General features: G+C 48.2%; 1 protein-coding gene across 1 annotated transcript; it reads right to left on the reverse strand.

The window, feature by feature from the left end:
* Positions 1-159: 159 nt before the first annotated feature.
* On the reverse strand, positions 160-12,451 carry ANKS3 (ankyrin repeat and sterile alpha motif domain containing 3). Its single transcript, XM_026049099.1, has 17 exons — positions 12,367-12,451; positions 12,045-12,220; positions 11,455-11,653; positions 11,122-11,243; positions 10,939-11,020; positions 10,141-10,276; positions 9,300-9,458; positions 8,609-8,734; positions 7,926-8,041; positions 6,872-7,039; positions 6,154-6,278; positions 5,761-5,902; positions 5,447-5,619; positions 4,077-4,177; positions 3,273-3,356; positions 1,978-2,072; positions 160-1,754 (listed from the first exon to the last, which is right to left on the reverse strand). The coding sequence occupies exons 2-16, from the start codon at positions 12,212-12,214 to the stop codon at positions 1,990-1,992; spliced, it is 1,986 nt and encodes a 661-aa protein (XP_025904884.1). The 5' UTR covers positions 12,215-12,220; positions 12,367-12,451; the 3' UTR covers positions 160-1,754; positions 1,978-1,989.
* Positions 12,452-15,687: the final 3,236 nt, after the last annotated feature.

Raw genomic sequence — 15,687 nt, forward strand, 5'->3', positions numbered from 1 at the left:
AAAACTGGGGAACAAATCATGCAGGAGTTGTCCTGGATAGATATAACCCTTCTGAGACCATTTTGCACATTATCTCTCTTTTCAGATGTAAATAAATGTTTATTTTTCAGCAAATGGAGCATGCCACTTCTGTCTGCCCGGAGGGAGGGAAACAGGCAGGGAGCTAATGGCAGCAGTGTATGCAGGAACACCAATATTCACCTTGTCCCATAAGCACACACAGTCCCAGTTACAAAGGTATCAAAAACAAATCCAGAGCCTCTGACTCAATATATAACACAGTTCTACTCTTTATGAATAGATTTCAGTTTATACAACAAGAAGGTAAGTGATAAAACAGTTTCATGATAGTAATAAATAATAAACACACCTACCCAAATCRCCTGTCCAGCTGTGCCACTTACAAACACAGGGGCAAGCAGCAGGCCCTGGACAGGAGCTGGTCCCTCTCTGGTCACTCCTCTGCTCCTTGCTGGCTGCTGCAAGCTCCAGCAGCCCCTGGCAGCATATGTATTTGGGGGTGCTGCTATGGGATCAACACCAAACATATCAGAAGTCACCCCGCCCTGGGAAGAAAAAGCTGGCCTTTTTCCTAAAAACCACACTTAGTCCCAGAGACCCAGCTGTCAGTGGTGCCCATAGGGCTGCTTACACCTCCAAGAGATGGTGTGTCTCTCTGGGAGTCAGCCTCTCCTGCACTGAGAACACTTGAACTGCTGGTGCAAGAATGCCTTGGCAGATCTGTTTCCAAACACCCTAGCTCGGAATTGAAGGGAAAGCAGTAGCTGAGGACTGGAGCTTTGCACTGCAGCTAGATCTGGGACATGATTTCTTTTTTTCCTTTTTTTAACCCATCTTCCACAGGGAAGAGACSTCTATCCTTCCTTCCATCTGCTTTGGCACTCTGCTAGCTGCCAGAGGCACAGGAGACTGTGCAGTCTCCAGTTTTTYCTTTTCTCTCATATCCTTCCAGGGACATGTTTCTTGCAACTGCTCAGTGCTGGGAAGCCTAGCACTGAAATTTGACTACCAGGATCTGTAAGTTTAGGCATTTAAAAGAAAAAGCCCTTTGGGGCTGAAGAGCATAATCACAAACTCACTCCTGAATGGGGTAAGAACCCAGACTGAAGCAGAGTGGGCTGATAAGAGAGAAGTTTTGAAGGCCAGATGTGGGATGGCAAAAAGGGAAGACATGCCAGCTCRAGCAGGGCTACAACAACTGCAGCTCAGTGAGCTGACAGACACTCTCTCTCTCCTCTGCCCCTCTCCAAAAGCCTGTCCTCCTAATTGCTTAAGGCAAACGTTGCAGTCAGTTTCTGCACAACTACCAATTGATGTGTCACAGCAGGGGCTGCAGCAGTRTCTTTGGAAGGACAGGAAGCACAGAAAGGTGACCCACAGCTGCAGTGAGTTTTCTAACACCACACAGCCCTTAGTGTGGAAGGCTGCAGGAAGCTTACAGGTAGATAAACTTCTCTAAGTCAGTGTTTCTTCTCTTAACTTAACCTTTTGATAYGAACAACACGGTCCTGTGAACCCAGGCAACACTGAGACCCATAGAGCTGTCTAGTGCTCGTCTCTGCTGTCCCTTGTTCTCCCAGACTCGTTCTCCAATGGCCGAGACCTTCTTCCACTTCTCTGCAAGCCGCGGCAGCGCTCGCGGCCGCGCTGCGGTTCTGCCAGCGCAGCCCTCGCGCTCCTTCTCCCAGGCACACTTAGCTTCCGGGTGGAACAGTCACCCGACGTCAGTATTCCTGCAGCCATCAGGAAACACAAGACAGTCGTCCTTTCAGTGAGGTGGCGAACAAGGGAATGAGGAATTTTCCAAAGAGAAAGTCAGTCAAAGGGCACATGCTCAGGGTTAGTTAAAGTGGAGCCTCAGCTGTGCAGGCTACGACTGAGCCCAGGGCACAGAGCAGYTGGCTGTTCCTGCTGCAAGCCCCTCTCTATTGCACAGCTCTCCATACTTCTACTCACCGTCCTGTTTTGTTATGGCTCCAGCCAGCTCTGCCCGCTCTTTCCTGGGGCTTGAAGCCTTTGCAAGTTTTGAGTCACAGTCTGCAGAGCTTTTCCTGAGAATGAACCAAAAGAAAAACACAACATCAGCATCACCAGGTCAACACACAGCAAAAGAACAGGTCGCAGGCTGAATTGTTGCTGCTCTTGCCTCCCACACTGCCCTCATCCATGCAGCCTCCAGCACTCCTTAAGCAACAACCTCTTTGGCTGCCAGAGGCAGGAGCTGGGACAAGCTCCTGCCATGAGAACTGGGCACAGCCATTGGAAGCCACCTCACAAGCTACTCTTAACTGAGCTGGGGGACAGGATGGGAGCTGGGCTAGGTGGGGCCACACATCCCCTTCTCTTCACCTGGTTCTGTCAGAGGACAAGGCAGAGCCCAAGCTTTGCAGTGAGGAAGATGCCTGCTCACTGTATGGGTAACTGTATGTTCCCGGCTTAGAAGCAGGGAAGGGATTAGGGTTCCAGAGCTGTTGAGCACCAGGGCCCATGTTCCCATCTCCTCTGCTGCTCAGCACAGGAAACAGCTCTCCTTTGCACACAGGTGCTACAGCTTAAGCCCATAACCACGAACCACAGGCTGTAACAAGTTACACTGACACTACAGCATGGCAGTACAGTGCTCCTGCACTTGTTTTCAGGGTAAGTAGCAATAAATCCTCACTCCTGGCTAACACTCATCCCTCAGCAAGATAGATGCAGCCATCCAAGGTCTAGATATCAGCTGCTTTACGCTCGACAGCATTCCCAGCACYTAGAAGCTCTTGGGGGAGAGAATGTTGTAAGAGTCCTGCAATCATCATGCTGGGAGCCTGCAGACACAGGGTATGTCTGCAAAGAACTGGAGCCACGGGAGTCAAAGTGCTTTAGTACCACCAGAGTTCAGACTGCTGGGATGACAGAGACAATAGTGCCTGGGAAGAGATGCTAGTTAGCTGGACTGGCAGAGCATATTGTGATCCAGGAAACACTGCATGGAGGTAAAGCACAGGACAGCATTCACACCTCTGCAGGAGAGCCAGAAATTCCACAACACAAACAGCAGGAAGAAAACTGCAGAATAGAAAAATACTTCCTATGAATTTGTCCTGCAGAAAAACAGCAGGATCTACTCTAGCAGCAGAGGAGAAACGCAAGGAAACRTTGGCACTGCCTTCAGCGCTTGAAGGCTTCCCTAAACATGACTGAGGATGATTAGGTGCCTTCAACCCACCCCTGCCATCAGGGGCCTGTCATTTCAACCATGACCTTACCCATTTCTCCCACACAGTCCTCTAGGACAGCTGAGAGCTCAGGCAAGCTCAGAGACTTCAAGGAAGGCGGCCATTCCTTCACACCTTCAAAAAAGGGAAACGACATATAAGTCTGTATGTTGTTCTCTGTRACACAGTGGAAACAAGGGTCTGGCAACAACTCTGACAGTGCCTGAACCCAAAGTGGCTCTATACAAAGTTCTGTATTGCATGTTGAAAGAACTCAAATCACCTGTATTAAGAGCATTTTTATTTTCTTCCCCTCCCAATGCCATCATTTAAAATAACTAAGCTCATGTATTTGGATTTTTTCTTCCCTCTCTCTTCCTGGTCAAGTCAGGGTAGTTTCTCAGACTCAGTCAAGAAACCAATAGGAACTTTTAAGTCCAACTTAGCTCTAGAGCACAATGTGATAACACATCTGAGGAGCCCAGGTGCTGCAYAGCAAGGGGAAGTCACGGGTGCACGAACAGGACTGTAATTGAGTGTCTGTACTATAGCCTTGCATTCTTAGACAGATGTCTGCCAGACCCAAGCACTTACTCAGGAAAAAGCTCCAGAGGACCTCTGCTGCAGTGAAAGTTCAAAGGCCCTGGATGCTTTAGATGCTTTCATTGATTAAGACCTTTCACATTAAGTTTGAGGGTTTGGCATTTCAASCATTACCACATCATTTCTAACTCGATCCCCAAGCAGCACGAGCAYGTGCCTGCTCTGGCCCTTCCTGTTCTTTACTCAAGCCCTGCGCCCTTTCCTGTAGCCCGACRGGCTCTTCCTTCCCCAGATGCAGCGCTYGACTCTCACCACGTCGCCTGCTCTCACTGGTGCCCAGCTGCCCCTTTGTGTCTAGCACTCCAAGTGCCTGCTCCTGGGTCAGTCGGGAGGACAGCTCTGCCTGGCAGCACCTGCCAAACAAGACAAAAGCCATTAGAAATGCACAGGGGTGCTTCTAAAAACAACATGCCAGTCTCTGCCCTCCTACATCCTGCGAGTACCTGCTTGGGGTGCCGAGGGACCGCATCTAACGCCCTGGGTTACAAACTGCTCCTTGTTCCTTCCAAGGAAGAGGAAGACGTGCCCCAGACAAAGCTCAGGGCGCTCTCCACTGTGCCCCTTCTCCACAGCAATCTCTGCCCCTGTCCACAGAGGAGCTGYGGGGTGAGAAGAGAAGGAGGGGGCAGGTTGAGCAGGAGAAAGCCTAAGCCAGGGACTATACKCTCTTTGCATGAGCATCAAGCCTGATCCAAGGTTTCTAATGGGCTAAGTAAAGCCAGCCCAGGATAGGCATCAGGTTAATGGAAAGGGCCAGAGATAAAATTGTCCAAAATCACATCATTAGAGCCTCAGAGCATCACAGGGTTTTTCTATCAGGCAGCCTGAACTTCAGTCAGAAGGAAGAGAACAGTGCTTGACACCTTGCAGTGGGAAGATGACTTGGCTGTCCTCTTGCAAGGCAATCTCAGTTTACCCTTGTTCAGAAGGGAACAAACTACATCCTTCTACTGGGCCAGGAACTAGAGCAGTAGGACTAGTGCCAACTTCATGGACACATCAGCCACGTAACTAGACAGAAAGGGGCCCAAGGCAGAAAGGTTATCCAACTGGGGCAGGGACAAAGAGGCCACAGGTGCAATAACTAACAATTTAAGGGGTGTAAGAGACAACTTTAAGGCAATTGTGGGCATGAATAAGGCAAGTTTTCCTGTTTGGTGCTATTAGAGGTGATAACAAAGAGCCCTTCACCAGGCAGGGCAAGACCATGCTAGCCCTTCCATCTAGACTATCTGGAAATTAAAGAATCAGTCCTGCCTCTAYCTGAGCATCAAGACACACCCTGAGGCAGGTCCCTAAGTTCCATGGACAAAGCACTTCGCCCCTTAGCTCCAAAAGGGCCGAGTGCCATAACCTTCCAACTGAAACAGGGTGCAATTGCCTTTGGAAAACAGGCCCTTTGTTTAATCTCACGCATTAGATGTAAGCTTCACATCTGCTCAGGTAGCTCTGGCTAGTCAATGGAGACTGTCAGGAGAATTTGGAATGGGTTCAGATGCCTAGTAAGCTCTCCTGCCTTACAAGGAGTCATCTGTAGGAGTGCCAATATCACCCCTAATCTCTGCACAGCCCATATGCCCAGTTGCCAGTAGCCACAGTGCTATTTTCTGGTAACGACTTACTTGATTTGATCCAGTAGGACCCCGGCATTCTTGGTGATAGCTTGAGCCTCTCTGAGATGGCACTGGACATCATTCAAGGTCTCATCTCGCTCCATCAAACAGCTCTCGGCCACYGCTCGCAGCTTCTGCTCCTGGCACACCTGGCCCTTCATCACCTCCACCTCTTCACACCTCTGCAGCAGCACAGAACAGGGAATAGGTGGCAGTGCTGTATATCACCCTCTTACACGCTCGCTCCCAGACACATAACTGGGTTGCTAATCACTTCCTGCAACGTGATCAGCCATTGAACAGCTCATGGAAGGACTTCCCACCTTGTGCAGTTGAATGGCCAGTTCCTGCATCTCGGCCTCCAGCCGGTCCGCGTAGGCCAGCTCCAGGGCATCGCTGGGCGGCCGAGCGTTGCTGTGCCAGCGGGCAATGGCAGAGGTCATCTTCCTCTTGGGTCCAAACAAGCTACGGAAATGAGGGACAACACTTTACCATTTGACCCCTGGCCCAAGAGGATGACCTGAGGAGCTCTGCAATCTACTGGCTCCAAGAGACTGCCAACAGTACCAACAACCAACAAGTTAATGTTGTGTGGGAGAGAGGGACAGGACAGAAGAGGGCTCAGCAGGTCATCTTTCCTATTCAGACTGTGTACACTGTTTCCAAGGCAGAGGTTATGAAAATAGTAAATGGAAATGTGAGAATTAGTTACTCACGTGATGCCTATTTCCTTCAGATCGCTCTCTGTGAGGGTCAGGAAGATTCGAAGGTCAACATCTTGCTCCTCGAACACCTGCAGATACTTCAGGCACCCAATCTGCTCAAGGAACGTTGCCAGGTCCTGCAGCCCATCCAAAACAAACTTATTTATACTCTCATAAACAAGAGGGCCACATTCCTTGTTCAATATAAGCACATGCCTCTTCATGTTGCTGTTATGCTTTCCTAGCAATATGGTATAATCATTGCAATATATATTAATAATATAATATTGCTATATAGAGCAATAGCTATTTCTTTTCATTCTGTAACAATACGTAGCTGCATTTCTCTGGACTCGCACAGAGCAACAGGACTGGCCTAGAGGCTGGAGTTATTGCATTTTGCATATAATGCAACGTAGACAGACACCAACACGTCCCCTAGCCCCCACCACAGCCACATTTGCTAGTATGTTCACAGACCTAAAGGATCTGAAATAACCTTCAGCGCAACAAAACACTTAGAACAAGCTGCACTTTGTAGAAGAAGTTGCTATTCCACAAGCATCTGAACCGAGGCAGAGGTTTGGCATAAAAGATATTTGGGTGRAATTCCTTTTTATGTGATAAAGCCAAGAACAAAGCTTGGAAATCCTCAGGAAAAAAATCTCCAAAACTCAATACAGTGGCAATGTCTGCATTACTTGAGAGGACGTTTTCTGTTTTWAATTACCTGGGGTCCTGTGTAGACAGGGGGCTCAGGAAGGACGAGATGCTGACTAGAGCTCCCAGGTTTCCCAGGGCAGTGTGTCCACTGGCTATCACTGTTGCTGTAGCGGTTCTTGTTCTTAAAGCTTTTGGCCTGTTTCCAACTAGGAGGACTATTGGCATGGTCAGAGTCCTGAAAAAAGAAGATTCATCCCAGGATACGTAAAGGTGAACGGCATAGAGACGCCAGGCCAGGATCACTATATGTAGAAAACAGTGAAAAAAAGGAGAGAAAGTGCAGGGTCATTTAATTCCCAGTTGCTGAACTCAGGCAGTGGCCCACAAACGCACACTTTGAAGACTAGCAAATCCTCTGCCAGAAAGTGATGAGTCAAAYAGCTCCAAAGCTGCAGCCAGAGAGCAACTAGTCTAGTGCAAGGTGCCACCCCGATCTTGGGAGCAGCCCACTGAAGCACACAGAAATACCCTGAAGCAATACAATGCAGCATATTTTCTTCTGCAAAAAGCACCTCAAGAAACTCATGTTCTTGCCCAGCTACGTGACCCTTCTCTGTATACACGCCCAACACAAATGCAGAGACGACTTCAAAACACGAGCTGTAACTTTAATCACTGAAAAACCTCCTGTGYCTTCCTCCATTAATGCTTCAGACATGTCAGGGTGGCACTGCTGTACTTTAAACTTTATGACATTCTGTCATCATGGCCAGCTAATGAGCTGGTCCAAGCTGCACCACAGAATATCCCTTCTAGGCTGCTAGCTATATGACATCTGAGSAAGAGCTCCAAAGCTGGGGAAAACAGTATTTAAGAGTTAATGACTAGCTATCAAGGACCTATTCTAGAGTGACCACATGCTAAGAGCTGGATTGTTTAGTCTCCTAGGCTAGCAGCCAATTTGCAGTGTTCACAAATGGAAACAGATTCTCGACTCTGCAGTACTGCCTTCCTTCACCTAGCCTGCTACTACAGCCTCCTGTGGAGAGAGGGTCATAGTAGTTTGCAGAAGAGTGACAGCATCTGACAAGGTGAAGACCAAGGAAAATGGACATCCTCACCTCATTGCTCTCCAGCGAGCCTTCACTGCTGACCCCCAGGGCTTTGGGCAGACATTCGCTGCTGCTGCTGCTGCTCCTGATGGCTGTCAAGTTGTTGGTGCAGAAAACATTCCCCTCTGGAAAGGAGAAGGAACAAGAGAGAAACCAAGGATCAGTTTCCTTATGCTTTGACTTTGTCACACAGCTCATCAGAAAAACAAAACCAAAAAACACTCCTGGGAGTTCTAAAGAATGAAGAAACCCAGGGCAAAGCTTCATGTCTGATCCCAGGCGCTAGCTTTCTCCAAGTCTGTTTGGTATCACAGAGAGCAGGCTGACAGATATGTACATCAGTGAAGTTCTTGGTAGCAGGGTGAAAAGGGGATTTTAACAACCAAGCCAGTCTCCCTATACTAAAATCCAGGAAAGGTCTTCATTTTGAGCACTGTGCCAAASTTACATTTTATTTTGCTAAATTCAATGCCCACAGATCCCTCCTTCTCCTGCTCCTTCCATTCAGGCACCAAACTCGCTGCTTGGAGGGCAGGGTCAGCATCACCCACCGTTTTAGTCACAGGTACAACAGTGTGATCATTGCTGCCTAACAAGGCTAAGCAGCACAGAAGCCAAAGGTCTGCACACAGGCTGGGGCACATCCCACACCCAGGCACGCACTGAGGTCAGGTTCTGAGACAGTGACCTACCCCTGCTGCTGCTGCTCTCCACATCCTGCTCATTGATCGGAGAGGTAACATCCCGATTCCGGATATCATCTGCTCCGCAGCTGCCATCATCATTGAAAGTAACATAGCCCTGAAGAGAGACCTGCTCTGTGTGCAAGAAAAGGGGAGAACAAGCAAATAAATTCAGATGGGAATGATCAAAAAGGCTCTAGCAAGAGGAAGGGCAATGACCAGTAACCACTCAGGGCGGCTGGTCCAAAGAAGGGACTGTATTTTGAATTGGCAGGTTCTGCTTAGACAGCACACAAAAATTGAGAAATGCACACGCCTGAAAGTTCCCTCACACAAAAACACATCAGAAGCACTTTATCTGGACAGTGCACCAACCTTGTAGCAGAGATGCACCTTACTTAAGGTTTTCAGCATCTCCTCCCCTCTTTCCTCCTTGAGAGTCTGGGAGAAAACTACTGAAACAGAACAAAGCGCAGCCTGCGTCTCTGCTCCTCACCAAACCAAGCACATCCTGCAAGACTAAACTTCCTGCACCTGTGTTAATAAACTCGCAGTATCCTGCTGCAATTTCAGAAGCTATCAGTACTTGGTTTTTTTTTTTCAGGGCTTATCTTWTCAGGGCTTGTCTTTTTCTTTAAGCAAAGAAAGTTTCAAAGTGCTTACAATACCAAAAAAATGTTTAATTTTTATTTTTTCTCACCATAGCGGGACTGCTTCTTTCCCCCAATTCCAACCGCTGTTATCTTAGCCAAAGCCTGTGGCCCTTCATGAATGCTGGGACCCTTGCTCCTACGAACAGGTCTCTGTCTCTGAGGGGCAGAACATGACTCATCTGAAGAGCTCAAATCTTCATATTTTCCTGTGGTTGAAACAAAGGCTGTTAGCAGTGTGTTGCTTTATCCGCTACTGCTCCTGGAAAAAAAAAGTTAATTATGAGAGAAGGTGGTAGCATGGTAGCACACCAAAACTGCTGGATCCACATCTCTTCCAGACTTCAGTCACTCTTGTCACTCTAGTCTTCAAAAGGGAAAGAAGGAGGTCCCAGGGAACTACTACAGGGGAAATYRCACTKAACCAGCATGTTGAGAGCCTTCCACAATGGGATGCCTGGCTGGAAAGACAAGGGCAGAGCAGTGCACGAGTCTACCTCGATTTCAGGAAGACTTTTGACAAGGTCTCTCACAACATCCTCACAGAGGAGCTGATAAAGTGTGTTAGATAACAGCACAGTGAGGTGTATTGAAAAGTGACTGAATGGTAGAGCTCAGAGGGTTGGGATGAGCAGCACAAAGCCTGGTTGGAGGCTTTTAGATAGAGGCGCAGTCCAGTCTCTGATCCTGTCCAACTTAATCCTCAGTGACCTGGAGGAGGGCATAGAGCACACTCTCCACAGGGTTATTGATGATGCAAAACTGGTAGAAATAGCCAGTACTCCAGATGGCCAAGAGTACTCCTACACAAATAACTACATGCTTTCAAAACAACAAACAATCATTTTTAAATAGAGCCTGAGGAGAGACGAGTCAAAATATTCCCGTTACCTGGACCCCTGCAGAAGACCTTGGGCACGGGAGCAGTATGTAAGTCTATTAACCCCACGATCTTCATATGTCCATACTTCATGGCCAGTGTCCGTGCTGTAGCTCCAGTGTTATCTCTCACATCAGCCCTTACACCCTACAAGAAGAGAAACATGTTTATCGCTGTTATAGCAAAGGCAATTATAYAAGAAACTAAAGGGAGCCAAAAAGTCCTATTTCCTCCAAACCCCTTAGAAATACAGGCTGACCTTGGATGTAGTTCAAACTCCACTAATTATCCATTTTTGTCTGTTTATTCTAATTCCCAAARGCTGATTGAACCAGGTATTCTGCTCTTGTGCACTGCCCCTAGAAACTAGTCTGTTTTATCCAAAATATGTTTTCGCATTGCTGCTTCCTTCTGGAAGCAAACTGGACCAATTAAGCAGGATATCAAAAAGACACTGTGTATCAAGAGATAAACTTCACAAGCTTTAGGAGACTGTCAAAAAATACTCACYATCTGGAATGTAGAAACATGCAAACATTAACACTGGGGCAACTGTGTTAATTGCTTACCTATTTAGTCAGTATTTGGTAAAATTCAGACAAGTGGATCTCAATCCTATTCATTCAAAGCTAGTGAAGACTCAGAGCACTAGCATTCTAAAAACATACTTCCAGAAAAGTTCTGGATGGCTGGGTCTTCAGAGGCGAGTCATCAAGAACCAAACATAATTAAGTAGTCTGGTGTTAAACACCCAGGTCTGTGAGGTATGGAACCACAGATTTTCAGCTTTACAGAAACCAGACACTTACATGATTGAGAAGGTACTGAGCAATTATCTCATGGCCAGAAGCAGCTGCTTCCATCAGAGGAGTATATCCATACAGAGGCTCCCTACAGAGAGGGGAAGAACACATCCACATAGGCTGGAATCAAAAAAGTGATTCCTACCTGGAATATTAGAGACATCTTTTGAGAAACGATTTCTTTCTTACTTGCAGTTGGCATTTGCACCATTGTCCAGTAAGAATTTCACCATCTGCTGATGTCCAGCACTGGTACAGTGAAATAAGGCTGTCCAGCCATGAATATCCTTCATCTCCAGCTCTGCGCCTTGCTTCAAGAGAACAGAGAATGTTCTTTACTGCATCCCCTCTGCCGGGTCTGTTAGCCACTGCCCCTCTGCTGGGAGGCCAAGAAAGTTTAAACCCCTGTCAGGAAGYTGAACTCACAACGGAGCAAAGACTGCACAACTAAAGGAGAAGCCTTCTCTTTGGAGACATAAACCACGCAGCAGTGGTTTTACCTATTTATTACTGGATACRCACCTGGAGAAGGAAATATGCAACACTTTCATTTCCACAGCTGGAGGCCAGCATGAGCGGTGTCTGTCCTTCTGGTGTTGGGATGTTCACATTCACTCCTGCTTCCAGCAGCAGATGAACGATGGTGTCATGACCAATGTAGGAGGCATACATCAGTGGAGTCCAGCCACCACAATTCCTCTTATTTAAATCCAGATCTCCACTAAATAACAGAGAAAAGAATTCTGCTGAACCACTGGCCTAGAGCTGTAGGTCACAGTAGGYAGCCTTTTCATAACCATCACTGCACTGAAAGAAGGTGATGAAAAAATAAAATTCTAACACCAAACTAACACCAAAGCTTTGTCCACATGAGTTATCAGCTGTAGAACAATTTCCATATAATGAGGCAGTAGTTTGCCACCAGAAGACCTGTCCCTCCCAACTCTGGGCCTAAAAACACTGCAGAAGTTCCAGTGATGTCCCTTATGTCAGCATTAGGCAGACCTGTATGACAGCCAGCAAAAAAAACCCATCCTAATGGGAATTAAGCAACAACAGACCTGTACCCTCTTGGCCCCTTACCAAGGAATACCATTACCATTCAGCCTTACCATTGAATACACTCCTGCACCACTTCATATTGGCCGACGGAGGCGGCCGTGTGCAAGTCCAAGGGAACGTCCAGYTCCTCCCGGCAGATCATCTGGCCGGCCCCGTGCCACATGGAGAGGCTGCGGCTCAGCAGCTCCGACTCGCTGGCTTCATCGCTCAGCTCCGACATCCTGCCCTGGCAACCAAGGCAAAGGGGCACCTTCAGCGAGCTGACCCCGCTTCCCTGCGCGGCACAGCATGGCCCTCTTGCTCTACAGCTCCAAGAGGCCGTGGGCTTGGGAAGTGAAGGCATCTCTGAGCTATGAGATGTCCAGTTCCTACCTCTGCCTCGATCCACTCCTTAGCCTGCTGTAGTCAGGACCAATAGGATGTGCTGAGGTCTGCTCGAGGTTTGCTGCAGTAGACTTGGATTTGTATACACTAGAAAAAGAATGAGAGAAACCATCTTTTAAATCCAATTTTGAGATTTTGGAAGCATTGGCTTTATTTCTCCTGCCTTTTAATTAAAATCTGCTGAAGGCAGTTTTTGAAGCCCCTTGTCAAAAAAGGTATTAAAGTCCTTTTCAGTGCTGACAGCATGCTTAGTATTATATTAAAGGACCTAATTTCTCGGCTATGTGGTTCATAATTCAGAAAATTAAAAATTCATGCATCAGAAACACCAGGAACATCTGTTTCATGCTGCAGAATAGCCCTGCCTAAATTAMAATTAGGTCATTAATAACACCAGCAACTATCAACTGCTTTCAAAAGCCACTAACAYCACCTGAATAGAAGGGACCCTTCATTACACTATCAGGCTGTGGGTAGATCTCTGTTCCCATTTATTGTTTCAGCACTTCAAAAGCAACCCAGTAGTCCTGTCTCTGTGATTCTTGGACAAGGTTGAAACACTTGGATCAGCAATGCACCTGCCCATTCTTTATCTAAATGGGCCCACTGTACTGCACACAGTAACTTAATTACAAAGATATCAGTTTCACAACCGTCTAGAAGGTTTATTTTCCAGCTGTAGCCTTGGGGAGCCACTGCGTATTCATCAATTTAACCACTCACAGGAGAACATCCTTGTTTGGCACTTCATAAAAGCTGTTAGACACAGCTGCATCTCTCATTTGATGTCTTCAGCTGCAGTTCCAGGCTACATCCTAGACAATCTATTGGGAAGTGCTTTCCCTTCCCTCACCACCATCCATACACCCTTACGAGCTTTGCCTGGTCCTGTTGTGTGTTATGCTGGGCAGCTAAGCCAGCAAAGCCTGCTCTTTTTGACCATTTCTYGTCAATTTATCTCCTCAGATTGATTCACTGTGGGATCACACAAACACCAAATCCTGCATCCATGAAGAATAAAGGAAAGTATGAACATGTTTTTTTCTTCCCAGTGGTAATTGGTCCTTAGATTGCCTCAACTGCAACATTTCAGGGCCATTCTTAGATTTTGCAAAGAACACTGAACCCTTCTCTTGCAACCACCAAGTYCAAACCCCTTTCCTTAGGAAATAAAAAAAATGTCTTGAATTCCCACCTCCTTCTCTCCCCTGCTGGAGCTTCTCTCCCACAGTTTTCTTTTCCTCCTCCTTCTGAAATTTCAGATTATAAAAGAACCACCCACTCTACTTATTATTAACAAACCTTTATTAAGTGATGCTTTTTTCTTTTCAGAATGTCTGTAAGGGCACATATTTTACCTAATAATAGCTATTTCTAATACACTTGCAACCCCAATTCAACAAAACACAGAAAACACACAAAAMAAGAAAAAGACAACCCACGTCCTGAACACTTCATAGGCCAAATACAAAGAGCTATAAATGGGTATAATTAGATGATAGATGGGGAAAAATGGGAGCATTCCTTACTGCAAGAGACTAAAGCTACCATTGCAAGACAAAAAGTCACATTCACAATGAATGGAGGTAAAACCCATTAACAACCTGGAGAAGCACATTGAGATAGAAATGAAGCGCCCTGTCTTCCCTCCAGACCTATCTGTGAACGAGTAGGTTAACTGTAAAAACTGAAGTTTTTTTTTTTTTTTGTCTTTAGCAGGTTGCTGGCAATACTGACACAAGAGAAAGGTCGTGTTTGAGACCAGAACACTCAGGACCCAGCCTCTTTCTGGATGTCTCCACTGTGCTCTGCCTGCATCACTGCTCCTCTTACCAGGAGATTTCACCCCAGCCCGGCATGAGCTGCACATGCACCTGCAAARATACTTGAGGACAACTAGGTAGAATCCAGAGAATAGTAAGAGTGATGATAACTCTAAGAACTACCACATACTACACCCATCAGGGCTATCTCAACTAAYGAAGGGAAGACACAAGGGAGTATGTGATAACAGCCTTCAAATTCATGAAAGGCAGCTGCAAACAGGGAGAGAATAGAAATAACCTGTTCCTTGAGGGCATGGCAAATATGACAAGGTGCAATAAACAAATTACAGCAAGGAAGATTTTGGTTATAGACCACAGAAATCACTCTGAAAGTAAAAATCAACAGTACTGAAATAATTACTAATGGACAAGTAAGAATAAGCTAGACAGACATGCCAGGCTATTCTTGCTTCGGGACTAATTAAGCTGACATCCTTTTGATAACTTTAGCCTTGTGAGTCTAGTTATTATCTGCTTCTAGTTATTATACTTATCMTATCAGCACCCAGCTATTCACCATGGTCAGAGTCACTGTGCTGGAACTAAGCGCAGATAATTAACATCAACAATGGGGATTCAGACAGTTTAGCTGTGGAAGGAGACAAAGTGACTGGAAGGCAGAGAAAGGGAAATGGATCGCAGCAGCTTATTGCAGAAATGCGGCAAACAGCACCTTAATAATCCCTTTTGGACGATAAGGCTAGAAAGGAGCAAGCACCCGGTGCAGCGGGACCACACGGGATTGCACAGGGCTCGGGATCCCGGGAGGGCAGCTCCGCTCCCGCGGCACGCGGTAACAGACACCGCGCGGCGGGAAGGACCGGGCGCGGCCCAACGGAGCGGGGCGGAGGAGCCGCCAACCCTTCCCCGCCACGGCSTTCCCGGCCCGGTGCCTCCCCGCTCGGCAGCCCGGGAGGCCGCAGGGGGGCGAGCTCCGGCGCGGCCCTCAGCTCGGAGCTGGCGGAAGGCCCTGCCGGCACCGCCAGGCGGTTCCCGAGCGCCGCCGCCTCCGCAGCAACCGACACCCGAGCCGCGGGGCAGGCCCCGCACCGCGGAGCGCCGGGGCCTGGGCCGTGGAGGGCCCGGCCGCCCCCGCTACCGCCCGGCCGGCCAGCCTCACCTGGGCGCCCGGTGCGCTCCGCTGCCGGAAGCCGCAGAGGACGCCGGGAACTTACCGCCCCGAAACCACCGAGCCCAAGAGGCTCCGCGGTGACGGCGCGGGCTCCGCCCACTGGCGCTCTCCGCCAATGGCAGGCCGTCGCTCTGGGAAGGCGGGGCGCCAGCTGGCCAATGAGCATCGGCTCCTCAGGGGCGCGGGCGTTCCTAGCAGAGGGCGCGCAGCCCGGTGAGGGACGTGGGGAGGGTTCCCCGGCGGGGCGGTGTCACGGAGCTCCCCGTCACGGAGCTCCCCGCCCCGCGCTGCGGGCTCTTCACCGCTTGCGCTGCGGCGCTTTCACCTGCGCAGCTGCCCGGGCCGCCGCGG

The sequence above is a fragment of the Nothoprocta perdicaria genome, unplaced genomic scaffold (assembly GCF_003342845.1).
Source record: "Nothoprocta perdicaria isolate Ctin4 unplaced genomic scaffold, notPer1 scaffold_59, whole genome shotgun sequence".
Lineage (NCBI taxonomy): Eukaryota > Metazoa > Chordata > Aves > Tinamiformes > Tinamidae > Nothoprocta > Nothoprocta perdicaria.